This window comes from Chaetura pelagica, unplaced genomic scaffold (genome assembly GCF_000747805.2).
Source record: "Chaetura pelagica isolate M959 unplaced genomic scaffold, ChaPel_1.0 scaffold453, whole genome shotgun sequence".
Taxonomy (NCBI): Eukaryota; Metazoa; Chordata; class Aves; order Apodiformes; family Apodidae; genus Chaetura; species Chaetura pelagica.
The window spans coordinates 1,686,117-1,704,999 of NW_009952879.1; the positions used below are offsets into that span (position 1 = coordinate 1,686,117).

Here is an 18,883-nt window from a genome sequence, read left to right on the forward strand (position 1 = left end):
GAGAGGGGTGGGATGTGGCTGCTCCCAGGCAGGCACCTTTGGCAGCTCCTGCCACAGTGGGGTGGGCAAACACCAGTGTTTCCCAATCCCGGCCTTTTCTGGCTCATTTCCCATTTGATCTCTTCATGTGTCATGCTCTGATGAAAAACAAACAAATGTCAGAGCAGTCAGCCCTGAGGCCACCTTGCCCGCAGCTGGTGCCAGAAACACCTCTCTGGAGCCAACTGCATTCCCCCAAGACCTGTCATGGCTGTGTGTGGTTGCCCAATATTTTTGGGAAACACATGTTGTGCTTTGGGGAAAGTGTGTGTGTGTGTGTGTGTGTGTCGTGTCCCCCCCCCCATTTTATTATTTTATCAGGACCTGGGGAGGATGAGCAGCCCTGGGGCTGGGTGGTGAGGTCTCAGGGCTCAGCTGCTGCTGCCTCCTGGCCAGAGGAGAAGGACCAGCCCCCTAAATGAAGTCAAGCACCTGAGTCTTTCCAATATGCTGCCTAAACACTTAAATATGTGGTTTGTGTCCGGCAGGACTTCAGTTCATGCTTTGCTAAGGCAGGGGTTGGTTTAGGCTTGTGCGTGGAGTCTTATGTTATTTGTGCTCAAGGGTTTTACTGGACTGGGAGAGGAATCTGGGCCCTGGCTCGGAGCTCATAAGGAGCTGAGCTTTGCCTAGTCCATCTGTCCATTCATCCTTAATTCCCTTCAAATAGAGCTGTTGTCTCCACAGCAGCCCTTCCAAAGGAGCCAGAGAGGGTTGCTGGATTGTGGGGTGGTGATGTGGGCACTGGCAGGATGCACCTCAAATCTTAGATTCAGTTTTGGGCCCCTTGTGACAAGAAGAGCATTCAGGAGCTGGAGCATGTCCAGAAAAGGGCAACAGAGCTGGGCAAGGGTCTGGAGCACAAGTCTCATGAGGAGCAGCTGAGGGAACTGGGGATGTTCAACCTGGAGAAAAGGAGGCCGAGGGGAGACCTTCTTGCTCTCTGCAGCTTCCTGAAAGGAGGTTGGACCGAGGGGGGTTAGTCTCTCCTCCCAAGGAACAAGTGATAAAGATAAGAGGAAAGGGGCTCATATTGTGCCAGGGCAGGTTTAGATTGGATTTTTAGAAACAATTCCTTTCCTCAAAGGGCTGTCAGGCTCTGGCATGTGCTGCCCAGGACAGTGGTGGAGTCACCATCCCTGGAGAGAATTAAAAGCCATGTAGATGTGGATCTGAGGGACATGGTTTAGTGGTGGCCTTGGCAGTGCTGGGTTCCTTGTTGGACTTGATGATCTCAAAGGTGTTTTCCAACTAAAACAATTCAATGGGATGCTGGGATGGGTCTAGGCTGCAGTTTGCATTGCTCCTGCATCCCATTTTGGTGGGCGATGCCCGTGGTCCGTGCTGGGCTCTGTGCCTGTGGGTGATGCTGACCCCAGCTCTCCTTGCAGGTGGACTGGCTGCAGCAGCAGGAGGTGAAGCGGCGGGTGAAGAGGCAGGCCCGAGGTGAGCCACACGCCCTGCCCTTCAACGACCCCGTGTGGCCCAACATGTGGTACCTGGTGGGTATCTCCCTTCTGCAGCCCCTCGAGGAACCTGCTGCTCTGGGCAGGGGGGTCGATTTATTTTTAACCCAACGCGTCATCAGTCCTTGCTCAGCCTGGCCAGTAATGAAACACCTGAATATCAACAAATGTGTTTGGCAGCAGGATTTAAAAATGGTAAATTAATACCCAGCAGAGTCTGGTTTGAAGTGTTTCACCATCATGAGCAGCTCCTCACTCCAGGCTGCACAGCAGAGGCTGGGGAGCAGTGTGGCTGCAGTGCCCGTGCCTTCTGCCCACCTGAGAGCTGCAGACATCTCTTTGCCATGTCATTGTTCTCCCTCCTGCTGCATCGATCTGGGCATGACAGGGAAATTCATTGAAAATTAAGCACAGAAAGGAAACGAGGGCTTCAAAACCCAAGGAGCCTACAGCGTTTGAAAGGGGAGAGGAAAAGAGTGATAGGGAGATAGTGCTGCCTGGATTAACTGCTGCTGGATGGCTTTGATCAATGGAGTGGAGTTCTAACAAATCTATGAGTTATATGGCAGGGGATGGGATGTAAATGTATTTTCTGGTTGATTAAATGGGCTCCCAGCCTGGCTGCTGGCTTAGCTGGGCTGAAATGGGGTTTCTCCCCTCCCTGTAGCACTGCAGCAATAAAAGCAGTCGCTGCAGGTCAGAGATGAACGTCCTGGCAGCCTGGCAGAGGGGCTACAGCGGCAGGAACGTGGTGGTCACCATCCTTGATGACGGCATAGAGAGAAACCACCCTGACCTCCTGCAAAACTATGTGAGCTGGGGGCTGGGTGGGCTGGGGGTGGATGGGCTGGGGCTGGTCTTCACGGTGCATCGGTTTATGGAGAATAAACCAGTGTATAAACACAGCTTAACTCTGTGTGTTGGCAGATTAGAAGAAAACATCTTATTTTTAAACAAACTAGATGTTTTTAAGAAGGAAATGAGTTTTTTAGACAAGAGGGTTTGGGGGGAAACTCCCTTTGCAGCTGCCTGGGAAGTGGCCACCTCCCTCCAGCTCTCCAGGGCAAAGCCAAAAACCTGCAGGAACCCGCTGAGCCCCTGCTCAAAACCTCAGTGGCAGTGGTGGGGAGGGGATGGGGACAGACCCAGCAGGATTTGGGGTTCAGAGCATCCGTCCCCACAGTAGTTGGATGTTTCCCTTGGGAATCATGCTGAACTGCAGCCCAAAACTATGTATCCTGAGCAAATAATAAATAAAATCCTGAGTCAGAAAACTAAGGGGGAAATGGCATTTTCTGCCTGGTTCAGCTCCATTGGCCACCAGGCTGGCTGCGGGGGGAGCAGGACCATGCTGTTGCTGAGGCCACTTTGTCCCTCATGGTGCTGGTGACTCAAACCTAACATCTGCCACATGTTTTCAGGACCCTCTCGCCAGCTACGACGTCAATGGGAACGACCACGACCCGACTCCGCGCTATGATGCCAGCAACGAGAATAAGTACGTGATGCCAACTGCCATGGAGCTGGGGTGCCTGGGGGTCCTGGGGACTGGACCCCCCTGGGGTGTCTTCCAGCTCTTCTCCCCCGTCCCCACTGCTGCAGAGGATGCTGCTGGATGGGCTTTGCACAGAGTCATTGCATTTGATGCAAATCCAGCCAGTGGCAACCAAGCTAATTGCTAGTGAACCCATGGAATAACAGCACTGAGGGGGTCCTGGCCATGGTGAGGGACTAAACTACATGAGTCAGGCTGGGTGGCTTAGGTGCCACGACTTGGACACTTTCTGGGCTTCAGTGAAAGTGGGCCAGGCATGTGATGGCACATGTGTGATGGCAAGGGAGTGAGAAGAGCAGGTTGCATCTATGTGCAAAAAGCCAAGAGCAAGTTGTGTTTAGGGGTAAGATGCAAAGAACAAATTGAGTTTAGGTGCAAGACAGAACTAATCAATTGCATCTAAGTTAAAGATGCAAAGAGCAGATTGCATTTAGCTGCAAGATGCAAAGAACTTTTTTGCATTGGTTTCCTCTACCCCCTCCTGCTCACGCTCTGGGTTTTGGATACGGTCTCTCTCTTCCACTGCTCCCGCCTCAAGGCTGGTTTCTGGGTGCTGGGTGGGGGTGGCTGGAGGGATCCTTCCCCACGGGACACCAGCTGACAGAGGGTTCTCTTTGCAGACACGGCACTCGCTGTGCGGGGGAGGTGGCGGCAGCCGCCAACAACTCCTACTGCATCGTGGGCATCGCCTACAACGCCCGCATCGGAGGTGAGTCTGGTGCCTGCCCCACCAGTCCCCAGCCCTTCACCAGCCCCAGGGAACTCACTGCCCTACCCACACTGATGGGCTCCCTGGGTGGGTGGTGGGGTGGTTCTCCCAAAGATACTGCCAGGAGTCTCCCCCTTGGTGCCCCTAGGGAGCCCCGGAGGGAGGATGGGTGATGAAAGGTACACCAGGGGAATCCAGCTCCATGTGTTTTGGGGTGGGAAGTTTCTGCTTGGGCTGTATCCGTACTGTGAGGATGTACGTGAGTGGACATGATCCCTAAAAGCCCTTGGCTGCTCTTGGGGGGGCCTGTACTTTTTGAGGTGTCCATATTTGCTGTGGTTGGTGGTGCTGGTTTAGCTTCTGAGCTGACATCCATTGTTTGTGAGGTTAATTGTCTGCAGGTGAGCTGCTTGGAGGTGGGGGTGGTCTCGGAGGACCCCCAAAATACCCGAGGAGGTGGGGGCCCGGGGCTGCACAGGGTGGGGGGACCTTTGCACGGTCCCTCAAATGACACAATGTGTGTGAAGCAAATGAATCATTATCATCAAATTGGATCCTGCTAGTAATTAGCATCATAGAGCTCATTTCCATTAGCTTAACTGGGGTTGGAGGCTGGTACAGCACTGCCAGGGAGATGAGGGTGTTGTGGGTGTAGAAGCATGTCACCCCATCCATGTGGCTCATGGGACTGTGTAAGGCAAAAATGCCTGGAGCTGTACCCCTCTGACCACCCCATGCTGGGACCACGGATCCAGTCACCCATGGGTGAATTCAGGGCTTGAATCCTATTGGCATCTTCATCCTGGCTGTGCAAGAAGCAGCTTTTGTTACGGTTGGGTCTGCATGGGAGTGGTGCCAAGGGCCATCAGCACTTTCCTGTGCCAGGAAAAGTCCCTGGGGGAATAGATAACCCTGGGGAGGGTGAATGGGGGAATGGCAGGGGCTGTAAAGGCTGTGCTTGTTCTCCTATTCCATCTTCTGTTCCCCTGAAACATGGGATGGCTTCTTGCCTCTAAACTCAGCTCCAAGGATACACCAAGCAGCAGCAGAGCAAGACAAAGCTCCCAGGGGGGTATAAGGCTGTTTTGCATCCTGTAGGATCAGGTCATTGCCTTCAAGCTCCATTTCAAGCCCATATCTCTGCAGCAGCCATGGGGACAAGTGTTACTTGCACTTGTAGACTTGATAGTGGCTCCCATTTGAATTTGCTTCCTTTAACAAGTGCCTTGTCATGTGCTGGGCAGGCACCAAGGCAGAGGGTCCAGGCTGTGGGCTTCCCACAGTGGGAATGGGAAAAGGGGAAAAGTCAAGTCTATAGTCTTATCAAGTTTTGGATTGTGGAGGAAAATGTGCTATAGCTGCAGTGAGAGTGATTTTTAGATGGATTACACAAATAAAGCAGCGATTAATGAGCACAACTTGTTGGGGAAAGCTATTTGTCACACTTGGAGAGCCACCATCTAATTTTACTGGCTGCTCTTCAGCACTCTTGCGTTGCTTTTCATTTGCTCCAGGAAAAAATATGTTGCTGCTCAAGAAACAAAATGGGCTCCTGCCATTCCTCCTCCTCCTTTCCCCTCTCCTCCAGTGCTCACTCCGAAGGCTGGTATTGCTCCCTGTGTGCCAAAGAGCTCATTTATTTTGGAGCATCCTTCCCTGCTCTCTCCTGCTCCCTGTTGTTTAACTGTGGAGGGTTCTTTGCATCATGGGTTGACTGTGGGTTGACTTTTGGCTGATTTTCTTTCTGGCTTTGAGCTGATTCTGGGCTGTTTTGGGCTGATTTTGGGCTGTTTTGGGCTGACTTTGAGCTCACTGGTGAACATTTAGCCAGCACAAAGCCCCATCCCTCAGCTGGTTTTGCTTGCCATGCTGCAGCCGAGTGTGGCTCCGACACCAGGCTCAGCTTTTTGCTCCTTCTCTTCGTGTTTTCTTGCTAACATGGCAAAGAAATTTTTGGGAACTGTTATGTTCCCTCATTTTATATTTCTAAGCTTGTTTTTGACAGTGTCAAAAAGATATATTTGAGTTGACTGGTGTCCAGAGCCCAGCTGCAGCTGCAATGACATCTGCCTGCATTTGTTTGCTTTAAGAGAAAATACGTTTGGAAAAGGAAATGCATTTTTATTAACTGGGCTCCTTCTGGTCAGGAAAATATGGTGCTGAAATTTTCAGCTACTTTCCCATGAGGGCTGTTTCTGGGCAGTTCCTTGGGGTGCCAGCAGCCTCTGACTGCTGTACAGAGGGGACAATCCAGCAGGGAAAGGGTAATAGGTGTTGGGGAGGTTGTAACCCTGGTATTGCAGCAGTTTGAGGCTGGGGATGTGCAGCTTTTGCGGTGAGAGCTGGTGGGCTCTGCCTGCAAACTGCTGCAGCGTTCCCAGCTGGAAGAGTGAGGTTGTTCCAGGCAATAGTGTCATCCCACCATGGTCTGGGGTCCTGATTTCCTGGCTCTGATTTTGGCTGTGGAAACCACAGACTAGGGCTTCTCCTGGGGGCTTCTGAGGCTTCTCCTAGGGCTTCTTCCTCGCCCAGGCACTGCTGGTATCAGTTGGGCAGTGACAGCTTTCAGGGATGGTCACAGTTGTCCCCATTTGGGGGAAGAGGCTTTGTCCCACCAGCATGCTTGGAGCTGGGAGGGGCTGTGAGCATTCGGGAAACACCAATGCCTTCCAGGTGGAGAAATGAGTTAGTTCATGAAAAGGGGGGGGAAATGCCTTTTAGTGAAGGGGATTTTGCCACCGGGGAGTGCAGCAGAGCTCCCACTGCCCAGTCCCCACCACTGAAAGGGAAGCAAATCTTATCCTCCCCCCCTCCATCACTTGCCATGAAGCCAGAAAGACAGAAAACTTCCCAAAATAGGTGCCTGGCTTTCAGCTGCCAGGCTGTTCAGCGCGCGGGGCTGCGGGTTGAAGCGATTCCAGGCTCGCCTGAGCAGGGCGGTTTGTGCCGCCGTTAACAAAGCCCTTTGATTGCAATCCTTGCACTTTCCTCCAAGCCATTGAGCCCTAATGTCTGATGTTTTTGTGCTTTTAGGCATTCGTATGTTAGATGGCGATGTAACAGATGTTGTTGAAGCGAAGTCGCTTGGCATCAGACCCGATTACATTGACATTTACAGCGCGAGCTGGGGGCCAGATGATGATGGGAAGACAGTTGATGGACCTGGTCTATTGGCCAAACAGGCTTTTGAGCATGGCATTAAAAAGGTGTGGATCCTGCAGCGCCCAGATGCGCTCGCCCTCCTCCTCCTGCCCCGTGGGGAACGTGGGCTGGGGGAAAATCTCGTGTGGGGATGGGCAGCTCGACCCCCCACGGTGATGCCAACGCTAGGGCTGGGGGGTGGGGGGGAGGTGAATAATCTGACTTTTCCTAGTTTTTGTTTCCCCTCCCCCCTTGGTTGTCCCTAAGAGCTCTGGTTGATTTGTTGGCCGTGGGAGGTGCCTGGTGATGGGAGCATCTGGCAGGGCAGACAGGTCCCAGGTTGAGTTGTGAAGCTCTGCCGGGATGAGAAATCTGAAGCGGTTCTTGGTGGGGGGGATCAACACTTGGCACCTCAAAATGTCCTCCCCAGTGCAGAGGGAAGCAGACACCCCCAACCATCTCCATCCCCATCCCCTTCATCCTCCCTAGGCCTCCTTTATCCTCTCCCGTGGGTCTCTGTCACATTAACCACTTCCCTGGTTTTCCACCTGTAGCAAGCGGTTGTGTCATGGCGATGGGGCAGGATCCTGCTGCAGGATCCAGCCACGGGGTGCAGGGGAAATTCAGATTATTGTTCCTAAAGTCCTCCAGCAAGAGGGGTTCAGTGGGTGTCACCTGGGATTGAGAGCTGTCAATCCCTGCTGGGGATGCCCTGGCCTTCCTGTGCTGCTTCATTTTTGGGGCGCTTTTAAGAAATGCCCCATATTGGCTAGAAACATCCGGGAAAATGACCTTTCTTGGCAGCTCGGTGGGTGCCGTGGGTAAGTGTGGCAGCAGCTCAGGGCTCTGCGGTTCATGTCCCCCAGGTGCTTCAGTGAATTTGGGGTTGGAATTCTGCCACTGGCAGCCCCAGGCTGGGCTGTGACCACCCCACCATTTGCACTCCCTGCCTCCCTCTGCCCCTGTCCCTCCTTGCAGTGCCAGGACTCAGGTGGCCGTGGGTTGGGGCGACGCAGCCGCTTATCTAAAAATAGGGTGGAGTGTTTTTCCCACTATTTATTTGGTTTCCTGCCGAGGAGGTGAGCCTGCCGGGGAGTCCATTGAAGTGCCAGGGAGTTCACACCGTGTCAATACAGAGGGAACAAGCTGCTTTTTAGACCTATTTGTTTCCATGCAGGAGCAAATGGGCAGCAGCCGGATTCTTGCCTGACATGAGATGCTCTTTTCCCTCTCCCAGGGGACATCAGACCCTGCCACCCCTGTCCCTGTCTCCCCACTGCCACTCATATTTGTGGCATCCACTATCCTGGGTGCACAGCTCTTAATTGCTGATTACTTCTTAAATTATGAGGAAAGTCACAAGCAGAGTTAGCCACCACCTTTAGCCCAAGCAAACAGCTGTAACTGAGTTATAAATCCTTAAAATTGAGTTTTTAATGGAAACATTAAAATAACGGTTATCTGTTAGCGATAGGACTGCACTGTGATGATTTATCATCTTGTTTCTCGCTCCTTTAGTCTCACCTTATTAGTTCCAGAGCTAATGAGGGGATATTTATCCTGGGCTCTCATTGACTGCCATTGGCCAAACTCCCAAGCCCTGGCAGCGCTGCAGGAGCGGGGAGATGCCGGGCATCCGCATCCAAGCCAGGGTGAGCTGGATCAGCTCCAGCCTTGGCCAGGGAGGAAATCTTTGGTGTAAATGATGCCCAGATGCAGGTTTTCTAGTGGCTAGAAGCCCCTTTCCAGGTTGGTATTGGCTTAGTAGGCTGGCTACTACACAGTTGGATGTTTGGGGGTCTGCTCATGGAAATCGTGGTAGTTGCTTGTTTGAGGGCAAAAGGAAACTGGGTTTTTCCAATATAAGGGAGCTGGAATACTCAGTGGGCTCTTGCTCCGCCAGGAGGTGCTGTCAAGTGTTAGGTGTGCATTGCTGGGGTGTCATTTATGTGCCTGTTTGTGTCCTCATGCAGCCATGCTGGCTCCCAGCCCACTCCTCCAGTATAGCCCAGTCCAGTACAGCACAGGTGGTGGATTGGGACCCAGATCCAGCGGCATCTGTGGCCGTGATGCTTGGGTCGCAGGATGCAAGGGAGGGCTGGGCTCTCCGTCTCCTGATCCCCATTGGAATCATGGCTACATCTCCTCACAGCTTCAGTGGTCGGTGCCTGATTCTGCTCCTCCTATTAGTAACTTGGGAAAGCCTGGGTTGTGTCTGGCAGGGCTCATCCTCAGAGATAGTGTTATTTTAGTGTTGGAGAGCCAGACGGTTGTTGCCAGCGCTGAGCACGTGGGCTGGGTTGCTGGTGCCTTGGAGATCCAGGAAAGCCTGGAAAGTGGGACTGGAGGTGCCAGCGGCAGCCGTGGTGGGCTGGCAAGCTAGGACGAGCTCTCTGTGATGCAGGGCAACAATTTCCTTTGCAATTGCACTTTTTCTTGCAGAGCTCCAAGACAGCTCTATTTAATCTTTGTTAGGGAAATACCCACCCGGTTTGGCTGGGAGGCAGCCCAGATAATGAAAACTTTCATAAAGTAGGGGAAGAGCCTGACTTAGCTCGTGTATCCAGAGGCAGGGTCAGCTCAGAGAGCCTCTGCCCCAGGAGGAGGGCGAGACAGGTAATAAACCATCCCTCTCCCTCCAGCACTTCAAACCCACAATAAATCCCAGTGAATTCCTCCGGAGCAAAACTGCACTTTTATTATTATTATTTTTTTTTGCGGAGGAAGCTGCTGCAGAGCAGTGGGAGGGATGTAAACACCAGATCTGCCCAGGCTAGAGCTGAAAATCTCTCTGTGGCAGCAGCAGCCAGGGGGAGGACGGGGCTGCTCCACGGCTGCTCTGTGCTTCCATCGCCTGCCAAGCCCGGCAGCAAGCCACCCTCCCTGGAGAGCCCTGCCTCACAGGGCAGGGAAGCAAACCAGCCATTTCATTTCCTGCAAAATTCTCCCCTCGAGTCACCAAAAAAAAAATATAAAAATTCCTCCATTGTGACCATGACACCCTGTTTGTGGATCCCCACAGCGGACTGGGTGATTACTGGGTGCCCTGGGAATAACCCTGGCAGTGATTTGGGTAGCTTCACACCCTCGGGTTCATTAAGGGCCCCCTCGTTGGCATCGTGGCTGCTGCTGCCGGGTGGGATTTTCCCCTGGCTCTGGGGAGGTCTGGGCACCTGGTACACTCCTCCCACCTCTCCAGTTCCGGGTGGGCTGTAGCCAGTGGGAATGGTCCTATCAGATGTTCCTGCCAAGCGATGGAGAAGGTGTGGGGAGAAAAGGCCAGGATTAAAAAATAAAAAACCAAAAGGAACCTAAAAGATCAGCTCAGGGGAGGTTTGTGGTGGTTTGAGTGGGTTCAGAAGGGGCTCTGGGGGCTCAGGTTGAGGGAGACAGGGGGTTTAAGGGGTTTCCTGCAGGTTCTTCCTGCAGCTCTGGAAAGTTCTGCTCTTACTGCCCTGTCCAGGGGCTCTGACCCCCAAGGTGTTTTACCCCAGGAGAGCCCATGGAAGATACCAAGACTCCCCATCACCAGAGGCTCTCCCATCCTTGCAGGGAATTGCTGCCTGTCAAACTGGAGTGGCCAAGCCAAGGGCCATGTTTGTAGATGCTGCTCAGCACTGGGCAGGATGGGAGCCATCCTTCCAACCTATTTAGATGAGATATTAGGAAGACATTCTTTGCTGGGAGGGTGGTGGGACACTGGCTCAGGTTGCACAGAGGAACTGTTGCTGCCCCTTCCTGGAAGTTTTCAAGGACAGGTTGGATGGGGCTTAGAGCAACCTGGTCTAGTGGGAGGTGCCCCTGCCCATGCAGGGAGGTTGGAACTAGATGATCTTTAAGCTTCCTTCCAAACCAAACCATTTGATGATTGGTTTGACCTCCTGACCCAGACTTCCCACCAGCATCCCAGTGCCAGGGGGTCCTGCCTAATCCTACCCATGCCCAGATGGCTGCTCAGTCACCTCCTCTCCCCCCCTGTCCCCTCTCTGCCTGCAGGGCCGCAGGGGTTTGGGCTCCATTTTTGTCTGGGCATCAGGCAACGGCGGCAGAGAGGGCGACTACTGCTCCTGTGATGGCTACACCAACAGCATCTACACCATCTCCATCAGCAGCACCACTGAGAATGGCTACAAGCCCTGGTACCTGGAGGAATGTGCCTCCACCCTTGCCACCACCTACAGCAGTGGGGCTTTTTATGAGCGGAAAATAGTAAGTTTCACCCCAGTATCATGGGTTTTTTTTTAATGGTGGGGCCAAAATTGCTCCTTTCCTTGGGGAAGAGCTCAGGGATGTGGCATTTTCCCTGGTAAATGGGTGAAAGGGGTTGGAGGTTTGCAAGTATTACCTGTCCCCCAAAGTGTTGGCTTGCTGTCCCTTGCTTAAAAGGAAAAAAATGGAATTTTGAGGATTTTTAGCCTGAAAGAGAAAAAACCGTAAGGATGGAGGAGTCTGGCAAGGATGTGGCAACTCTAAATGGGGAGCAGAGACTTTTTGGAGTCAGGAACAGCCTGAAAGCATGTAAAGGAGGGGACCAGATTGGTTTTCCCTGCAGCCCAGGTTTGATTTGCCCTGTCCCAACAGCTGCTGTGGTCTCATCCCAGCAAGGCCTTCCATTGCATCACCCGTTACCTTTATCCCTGTGCATCATCCAAATGTAAAACATCCCCTACCAGCACGATGCCTTACCTGAGCTGGGAGAGAGTTTTTGACCCAAATTAGGGTGGTTATTTTTGGTCAAAGAAGTGTGTTTTTTACAAGTCATTTGTTAATTTGTTTGTTTTTAATTCAGGAATGATTTGTTTGGCCCCTTGACGTTTAATTTCCAGAATCCAAGTGCCTTGTTGGGGCTGTTTGCACAGCACTGAGGAGCACTTGCATGGCTGAGGTCAGCACCAGCCTAGGGCTGCTGGAGCATCTCTGGGCAAAACAGCAACTTCCAAGGGCACCTCGGGGAGAAACTGTGTGACATGTCCCTGCTCCTCTCCAAAAATCACCAGATTGACTCAAAACCCAGGAGACTTTTCAAACTGTAACCAAGGAGCATCTCTTTGCCCACCTGCTCTCTCCAAGCTTTTGGTACCCAAACATTGTGCTCTGCCCTGAAATGACAAAGCTGGAAATGGTTGATTTTATTATTTTTTTTTTTTTTTCCCCTTTTTCCTCCATGCAAATTAATATTCTTGCCTGACACCAGGAGCTGGAGCTTTTTAAGGAAGGAGTATAACATGGCACAGCTCAACATGCACCCATAATCATGCCAGCCCTGCCCTTCTCACACCGCTCCATCCAGAGCTTTTCCTCCAGTTGCCCCACAGCAAAATTGACTGGTTTTGGGGTTTCCCCCCCCCTTTCAAATAGTTTTTACACCTCTGAGCAAAGGGAAATGTAAGCAGGGGTGTTTTCTCATGTGCCAAATGTGTCTGCAGGTCACCACCGACCTCCGGCACCGCTGCACCGACAGCCACACCGGCACCTCCGTGTCCGCCCCCATGGTGGCCGGCATCATCGCCTTGGCTTTGGAGGCAAAGTAAGTGTAACCTCACTTGGGGGGGGATGTTTCCAAATTTATTAGCTCCAAGCATAGCAGAAAGAAAAAAAAATAAAAGCTGTTGTTTTTTTTTTTCCCTCTGGAGCAACTCAAAACGGGGCAAAGTTATTCTAAATTGCTCCTTTTTTGGCGAGGTTTGATATGGTGGTGTTGTTTTGCATGTAATCTCCCTGCAGGTGTTTTATTGAGCTAATTCTTCACTTGTTGCCATGTGTTGAAAAGTTGGGGTTGATGAGATAAGTCAGGCTTTTCATTTGGTGCATTGAGAGTGCTGACAGCCAGCTCCAACAGGAGTTTTTATAAATACTTCCTGGAGGAAAAAAAAAAAAAAAAGTCAGAAAACATCATGGAAAATGGAAAACGTCTGTAGAAGTGATGGTTTTCAGAGAGTGTTTCATTTCTGGGGGAAAAAGGGCTACTTTTGCATTATGTTAAAATCCCACATGGTGTGACCTGCAGTGACATGCTCCCCAGTTCAAACAAGCTGTTCTTTGCCTCTTGTCCCCATCCTGGTGCCATCCTGATCCCATTGTGGTTCCCCGGCCACAAGAAGCCCCAGACTGGGTCCAAGCTCACCCCTTGGGTATCCCCGTGTTGCTCCATGGAATGTCTTCTCATGAGCTCCCTGCTGTTATTTTTATGGGGTGGAAGTAAAAATCAGGTGGGAATAAGCCACAGGACAGCACTGCTCTTGTGTCTGGGGATGCTGATTCCAGAGTGTGGGCTCCATTCCCTCTCCTCCAGTTTAATCCCAGCATCCAGGTCAGGTCAGCCTGTTTCCAGAGATGCTGTTTTCATTACAAAAAAGCTTTAGATGTAATTTTGAGTTGTTAAGCTGAGACATAAAATGCAACATTACCAGAGCCTGGTGCTCAGGAACTCCATTACAACGAGAAGGAATAAATTGAATTTCTTCTCTTAACTGTTGCTCGAGAGCAATATAAATCCCAGCTCAAGATGTTGAAGAACCAACTGTAAGAAAAGTGTGGAAAATTCTTCAGCAATATCCCTGGGCTGGGGTCTTGGGGGCAGCCCAAGAGCATGTGGTGCTCAGTGTCCAGCAGCCTGAACACACAAACCTCACATAAATCCAGCCGGGAGGGGTTGGAAACACTTTGGGTCTCATTTTTTTTTCAGTTAAATGAGCAACCCAGGGTTTTTCTCAGCTGTTTTTTTCCCCCCCCATCATTCCTACAAAGGAAAGGTTTGCTGGTGCCCTGCCTCAGGGTGTGCTTCACTCCCCATCTCCTACAACAAGATGAGGAAAACCTTCCTGATTTGCTTCAGTTATACCCCACAGCATCAGAGCTCAATACCCTGGGCCAGGAATAAATCCTGCAACACCCATGGGCACGTGGCATCCCTCCCTGGGGCACCACCCTCTGCTGTTGGCCAAGTGATGGCCAACCTCCAGGCAGGACATCAGCGTTTAAGTCTTCAATCCATGCTCTTTTGGAGCAGGAAAGAGGGTTTTTTTGGAGTTTTTTAACCCAATGGGAGTAGCTGCTGTTGCTGCTGGGAAGACTGGGAGCAGCAGAGCTGTCCCATGAGCCACATGTTGTTGCAGCCCCCTGCTCACCTGGAGGGATGTCCAGCATCTGCTGGTCAGAACCTCGAGGCCAGTGCACTTGCGAGCGTCGGACTGGAAGACCAACGGCGCGGGACATAAAGGTGAGGGGCAGAGGGGGCATGAGGGAAATGGCCACAAGGGGAAATTAAAGATCATGGGAGTGTTTGCCCTGGATGGCTCTTCTCAGCTGCCTTGGGGCCTCCTACCATTGGGCTGTTAAGTGGAGGGAGAAGAGGGCAATAATGCTTGGGATGAGGTGCTTGGAAGCCTTGCTTTGTGGAAGCTCTCCTGAGCTGCAGCATTGTCCTCTTCTTTCAGTGGGTTGCTCTCAACAATGGGTGTTCCACACTGCCAATGTGGATTTGGGGTGGAACTTGGTCAGGATGATGAGCTCCATGTGTTGAAGCACCTTGTATCCAACAGGATCAACTCCACGCTTTCCCTGATGCTCCACCAAGCTCTGAGGAGGAGCTGCTTGGAAGGCAGTGGGTTTCTGAGTCTTCTTTCTTTCCAGTTAGCCATCTATATGGCTTTGGTCTGGTGGATGCAGATGCTATTGTGGTGGAAGCCAAGAAGTGGAAGTCAGTCCCTCCCCAGCACGTCTGCGTGGGAAGCCTGGACAGGGTGCCCAAGTGAGTGCTGTGGGGTGGGAGGTCTCTCCCAGGGAGACCACTTGAAAGGAGCTTTGGTGGACCTGGCTCTTGAGATGCAAAGGTTCAGCTGCTGTCCCTGCATTTGGAAGGGAAAATGAAGACATAGGGTTGCTGGTACAAGCTCATGTGCAGGCAAGGTGATGTTCATGGATTTTACATTCAAGAGTGTCCCACATTATCACCCCAAGGTGTGTTTATTAACCCAGAAATGCCCACCTGGGGTCTGTGCCTCTGACTTGGCTCAGTGAAGGTTCCACAAGGGCTCTCCATGACCAGATTTGATGGTGGCTGATTTATTTTTGCCCTTTCTGTGCTTTTGCTTCCCAAGTGTGTGATCAGCAGGGAATTTTTCAGGGCTGATGGTGAGAGACCAAAACCAGCTTGTCCACTGGGTCCTAGATGTGTTGGGCTCTCCTCCCTCTTCCACTAAACACTCATCTTGATGGAAGACACCAAAAACTGATGATTTATTGCAAGTGCTCCCAAATTTCCAGTGCCTGGGAGTTGCTTTAAATTTGGCTTCAGGTTCAAACCAGCTGAAGTCTCATCCTTGGTAGGTCTGTCTGCACTAGGTATAGTGCCTGGGAGTTGCTTTGAATTTGGCTTCAGGTTCAAACCAGCTGAAGTTCACCTCATCCTTGGTAGGTCTGTCTGCACTAGGTAGGCTGAGTGATCTGCCCAAATGGACCCTTCTGGTGTGCCACTGCCTGGCTGTAGAGCAAATTGAGCTGTTCATTGGAGAAGCAATTCCTCTGGAAAGACTCGGCGTATGCAAAGCAGGAGTGAATTTGGAGCCAAGTGTGTTCATGAAACTGTTTATCTGATACAGACACTAATTACAACCCAAAGAGGAGCGTTGTGCTGATAATTATAAGACAGCAGCGTCCTTGCAGCCCATAAGGCACAGATCTTAGAGGCAGTTCAAACCCATCTCATTCCCATCAAGCCAAGTCAGCAAATTCCTGAGCTAGGACACCGTGTTGCAATGGAGGGATGAGATCATTTTTGCCATGAAGCAGCAGGAGACCTGATTCAAATATAACTGGGTGTCCAGGCTGCTGGGTCCCAAGGAGCACTGCTGTCCCCAACACAACGCTCTGCCCGTCCCCGGCAGGTACATCCGCGCGGACCACGTGCTGCGCGCCAGCACCCTCAGCAGCGCCTGCGCCGAGCAGCGTGACCAGCACGTGCTGTACCTGGAGCACGTGGTGGTGCGGCTCAGCATCTCGCACCCGCGCCGGGGAGACCTCCAGATCAGCCTCATCTCTCCAGCAGGGACCAGGTCGCAGCTCCTTGGCAGGAGGTAGGAGTGGATGGAGGATGTGCTTTTGCTGGGCAGCAGCGTCATTTAGGGGTTTGCTGCAGATTTGCTTGGTTTCTTTTTGGGGGATGGTGTGGTCATGCTGATGGTGATCAGAGGGCTGGAGCATCTCTGCTATGGAGACAGGCTGGGACAGTTGGGGTTGTCAGCCTGGAAAAGGAAAGGGAGGCCTTACATTGCCTTTCAGTGCTGTGGCTGCCCCATCCTTGGAAGTGTTCAAGGCCAGATTGGATGGGGCTCTGAGCAACCTGGTCTAGTGGGAGGTGTCCTTGCCCACATAGGGATGGTCTAGATGGTCTTTAAGGTCCTGTCCAACCCAATCCATTCTATGATTCTATGCTTGGGTCTTCACTACAGGAAGGTGGACACATGCAAAGGTCCCTAAAATCCTTAATTACCCATCTACCTTTTCTGATTTATAAGACATTCAAAGTCACACCTCTTGGTGCATGGCATTACTGTTGCAGAGTGTTTGACCATTCCAACGAGGGCTTCAAGGGCTGGGAGTTCATGACTGTCCACTGCTGGGGGGAGCGGGCAGCAGGGGAGTGGACCCTGGAGATCCTCGACACGCCGTCCCACGTGCGCAACCCCACCGTGCAGGGTAAGGGTCCCCTGTCCCCCTCCTCCCCAAAGCTCTTTGCAGGCTGCTTCACTTGGCCATAACTTTTGCTGTGAGTTCTATGGTCTTCAGCAAAACTGTATTGCCCATTTTTAAAATTATTATTTTTTTCAAAAAATGGGCCTAAAACTCAAGCTCTAAGTGCAGGAGGCTCCAGGCCTGCTGAGCTGGGAGTGGGTTTTCTCCCACAAGCAAACTTGCTGCAACCCAGAGCCAGGTTTCCAAAATTAAACCATAACGAGTCAAAACGAGGAAACCCGAGAGCTGTAATTGTTGTTTGTTTGTTTTGCTTCACTGCTGGGACATCTGGTGTGTGGGCTGGTTGTGCAACTGGTGCAAGGGGACGATGCCCCTCAGGCTGCAGACGGACAGACATCCTGTCCTCTCTGGGCTGCCACTGTGCTGGCAGGGGGTGGCCGGGCTCAGCCTGGCCCTCTGCATGTCCCCAGTCCTGCCATGTCCCCTCTCCCAGGCTTGGCCCGCTTGCTCCCTGACCCCTTCCTGGCAAAAGGAGCCAGGCTGGCAGCATCTGGTCCCCCTGGGAAGGGGCAGACGCCTCACTGGCTGGTGGCAACGGGGCTTGAAGCATCCTGCCTGGGGCTGGCGTGTGCTGCGGGGGTGTCAGAATCCACCCCATCATTGATAGGAGGCCAGGAGCATATTAGAAAACTCTCCCACGCGACTTTCTGGCTGGAGGTGCATGTGGGGGGTTGGTTGTGCAGAAAGTGTTTCTGTTTGCTGCCCTCACCCAAAAGCTTTTGAACTGGGAGAGAGCAGCAGCGAAGCGCCCACGGGGCTGTTTTTCCCCCAGTGTTTATGGTTTGCAGTGGGTGTTTCTGAGCCCCTCGTGGGCATCGGGGCTTGGCCCGAGCTGGCTTCACAAAATGAAATTAAAATGAGCCTGTTGGGTCCCCTCCTGAAAGAGTCTACACTGTGGGTTTGAAGCAGAGAGGGCAAAGCAAGAGGAAAAAGAGGGAAGTTGCTCCCAGCCCACAGCAGAAATGGGTAATAAATGTTAATTTAAGACCATTAATTTCAACGAATTAAATTGGTTAATTTAATACAAATTAAATACTGTGGGTGTCCTGTTGCTGGCACTGCCCCATGACCAGCTCCAGCCCTGCAGAGCCTGGGACATTTGAGATTCAAAGCCATTTTCATTCTGTCAGCAGAGACGTGCGGCTGAGCTTTTCCCTGGCTGATGCCACCCAAGTTCACCCCTTTGCAGGCTCTGCTCTGTTTCACTGTGGGTGGGTCCTCTGAACCCTTTGGGAGAGCCAGGGGATTTGGGTGTTGGAAATTTTAAGCCCTTCCTGGAAATGCAGGGATTAGTAGTGAAAGCTGAGTGGGCTGCAGGAGTCAAGTGGCTCCCATTGATGGGGGATTGAAAGAGAACGAGTGTGGGAAAGAAGCAGCAGTAGTTTTTGGACCCCTTCCCCAAAGCAGTGTGGGTTGGGTAGGAGCCTGTATGGGTATAAGCCCACAGGTGCAGTGCAGGCTCTGGTGGTCCCTGTGGTGTTTTGGGGAAATACTGAGCTCTGACCTCAGACAGGTCGGGACAGCGGGTGGCTGGAGAAACAGCAGCAAGAAATAATCTGGTGTGTGTCAGGCAGCTTTTATCAGATATAAGTAATCCTCCATTATGAGGCTTTTAAAGTTACTGGTTCCTCTGTACATTGGATGTGAAGGGTACAGTCGTGCTGCAGTTCATCAGATGAGTTAGAGCATAAAAAAACCCTTGTAGGTGCATTTGTGCAGGCTAGGAGCTCAGGGGCTCTTGAACATTTCAGGGAGTTCATTGTTTGCTTCTGTGTTGTCATGCAAGTGGTGAAGCCCTAATGGTCTGGTCCATCCTGCTCCTGCTGCCCCAGAGCCAGGGCTGTGCTGTGGGGTCCCCCAGGGAGGAGCAGGATGGGTGACACTGTGGTCACTCCACAGGGAAGCTGAAGGAGTGGAGCCTCCTCTTCTACGGGACAGCTGAGCACCCCTACAGCACTCCAGGCAGCCCCCAGTCCCGCGGGAAGGTGGTGGAGGTGCCAGCATCAGAGATGGAGCCATCGAGAGCTGCTTTCCTGCAGAGCCAGGTGGAGGTGGCAGAGGAAGAGGAGGAGTACACAGGTAAGCACTGGCCAAGTCACCACGTTGTTTCCCCCCGAAGCATCCAGGAAAATGCAAACCAGGGGAGCCACGAGGCCTGATCCTGCCCGGGGCCAAGGCAGGCTGGGAGGAGTGGTGCCTGTGGCCGGCGTGGGGCAGCAG

At 52.2% G+C, this 18,883-nt stretch overlaps 1 protein-coding gene across 1 annotated transcript in view; it reads left to right on the plus strand.

The window, feature by feature from the left end:
• The window catches only part of PCSK6 (proprotein convertase subtilisin/kexin type 6), a 32,729-nt gene that overhangs the window by 6,926 nt on the left and 6,920 nt on the right, over nucleotides 1-18,883 (plus strand). Inside the window, exons 4-15 of the mRNA XM_009995333.1 lie at nucleotides 1,431-1,541; nucleotides 2,173-2,316; nucleotides 2,927-3,003; nucleotides 3,681-3,769; nucleotides 6,803-6,975; nucleotides 10,907-11,119; nucleotides 12,337-12,437; nucleotides 14,026-14,129; nucleotides 14,543-14,660; nucleotides 15,796-15,984; nucleotides 16,470-16,606; nucleotides 18,563-18,742. Coding sequence (XP_009993635.1) covers nucleotides 1,431-1,541; nucleotides 2,173-2,316; nucleotides 2,927-3,003; nucleotides 3,681-3,769; nucleotides 6,803-6,975; nucleotides 10,907-11,119; nucleotides 12,337-12,437; nucleotides 14,026-14,129; nucleotides 14,543-14,660; nucleotides 15,796-15,984; nucleotides 16,470-16,606; nucleotides 18,563-18,742 — 1,636 coding nt within the window. The remainder of the gene's footprint in view (nucleotides 1-1,430; nucleotides 1,542-2,172; nucleotides 2,317-2,926; nucleotides 3,004-3,680; nucleotides 3,770-6,802; nucleotides 6,976-10,906; nucleotides 11,120-12,336; nucleotides 12,438-14,025; nucleotides 14,130-14,542; nucleotides 14,661-15,795; nucleotides 15,985-16,469; nucleotides 16,607-18,562; nucleotides 18,743-18,883) is intronic.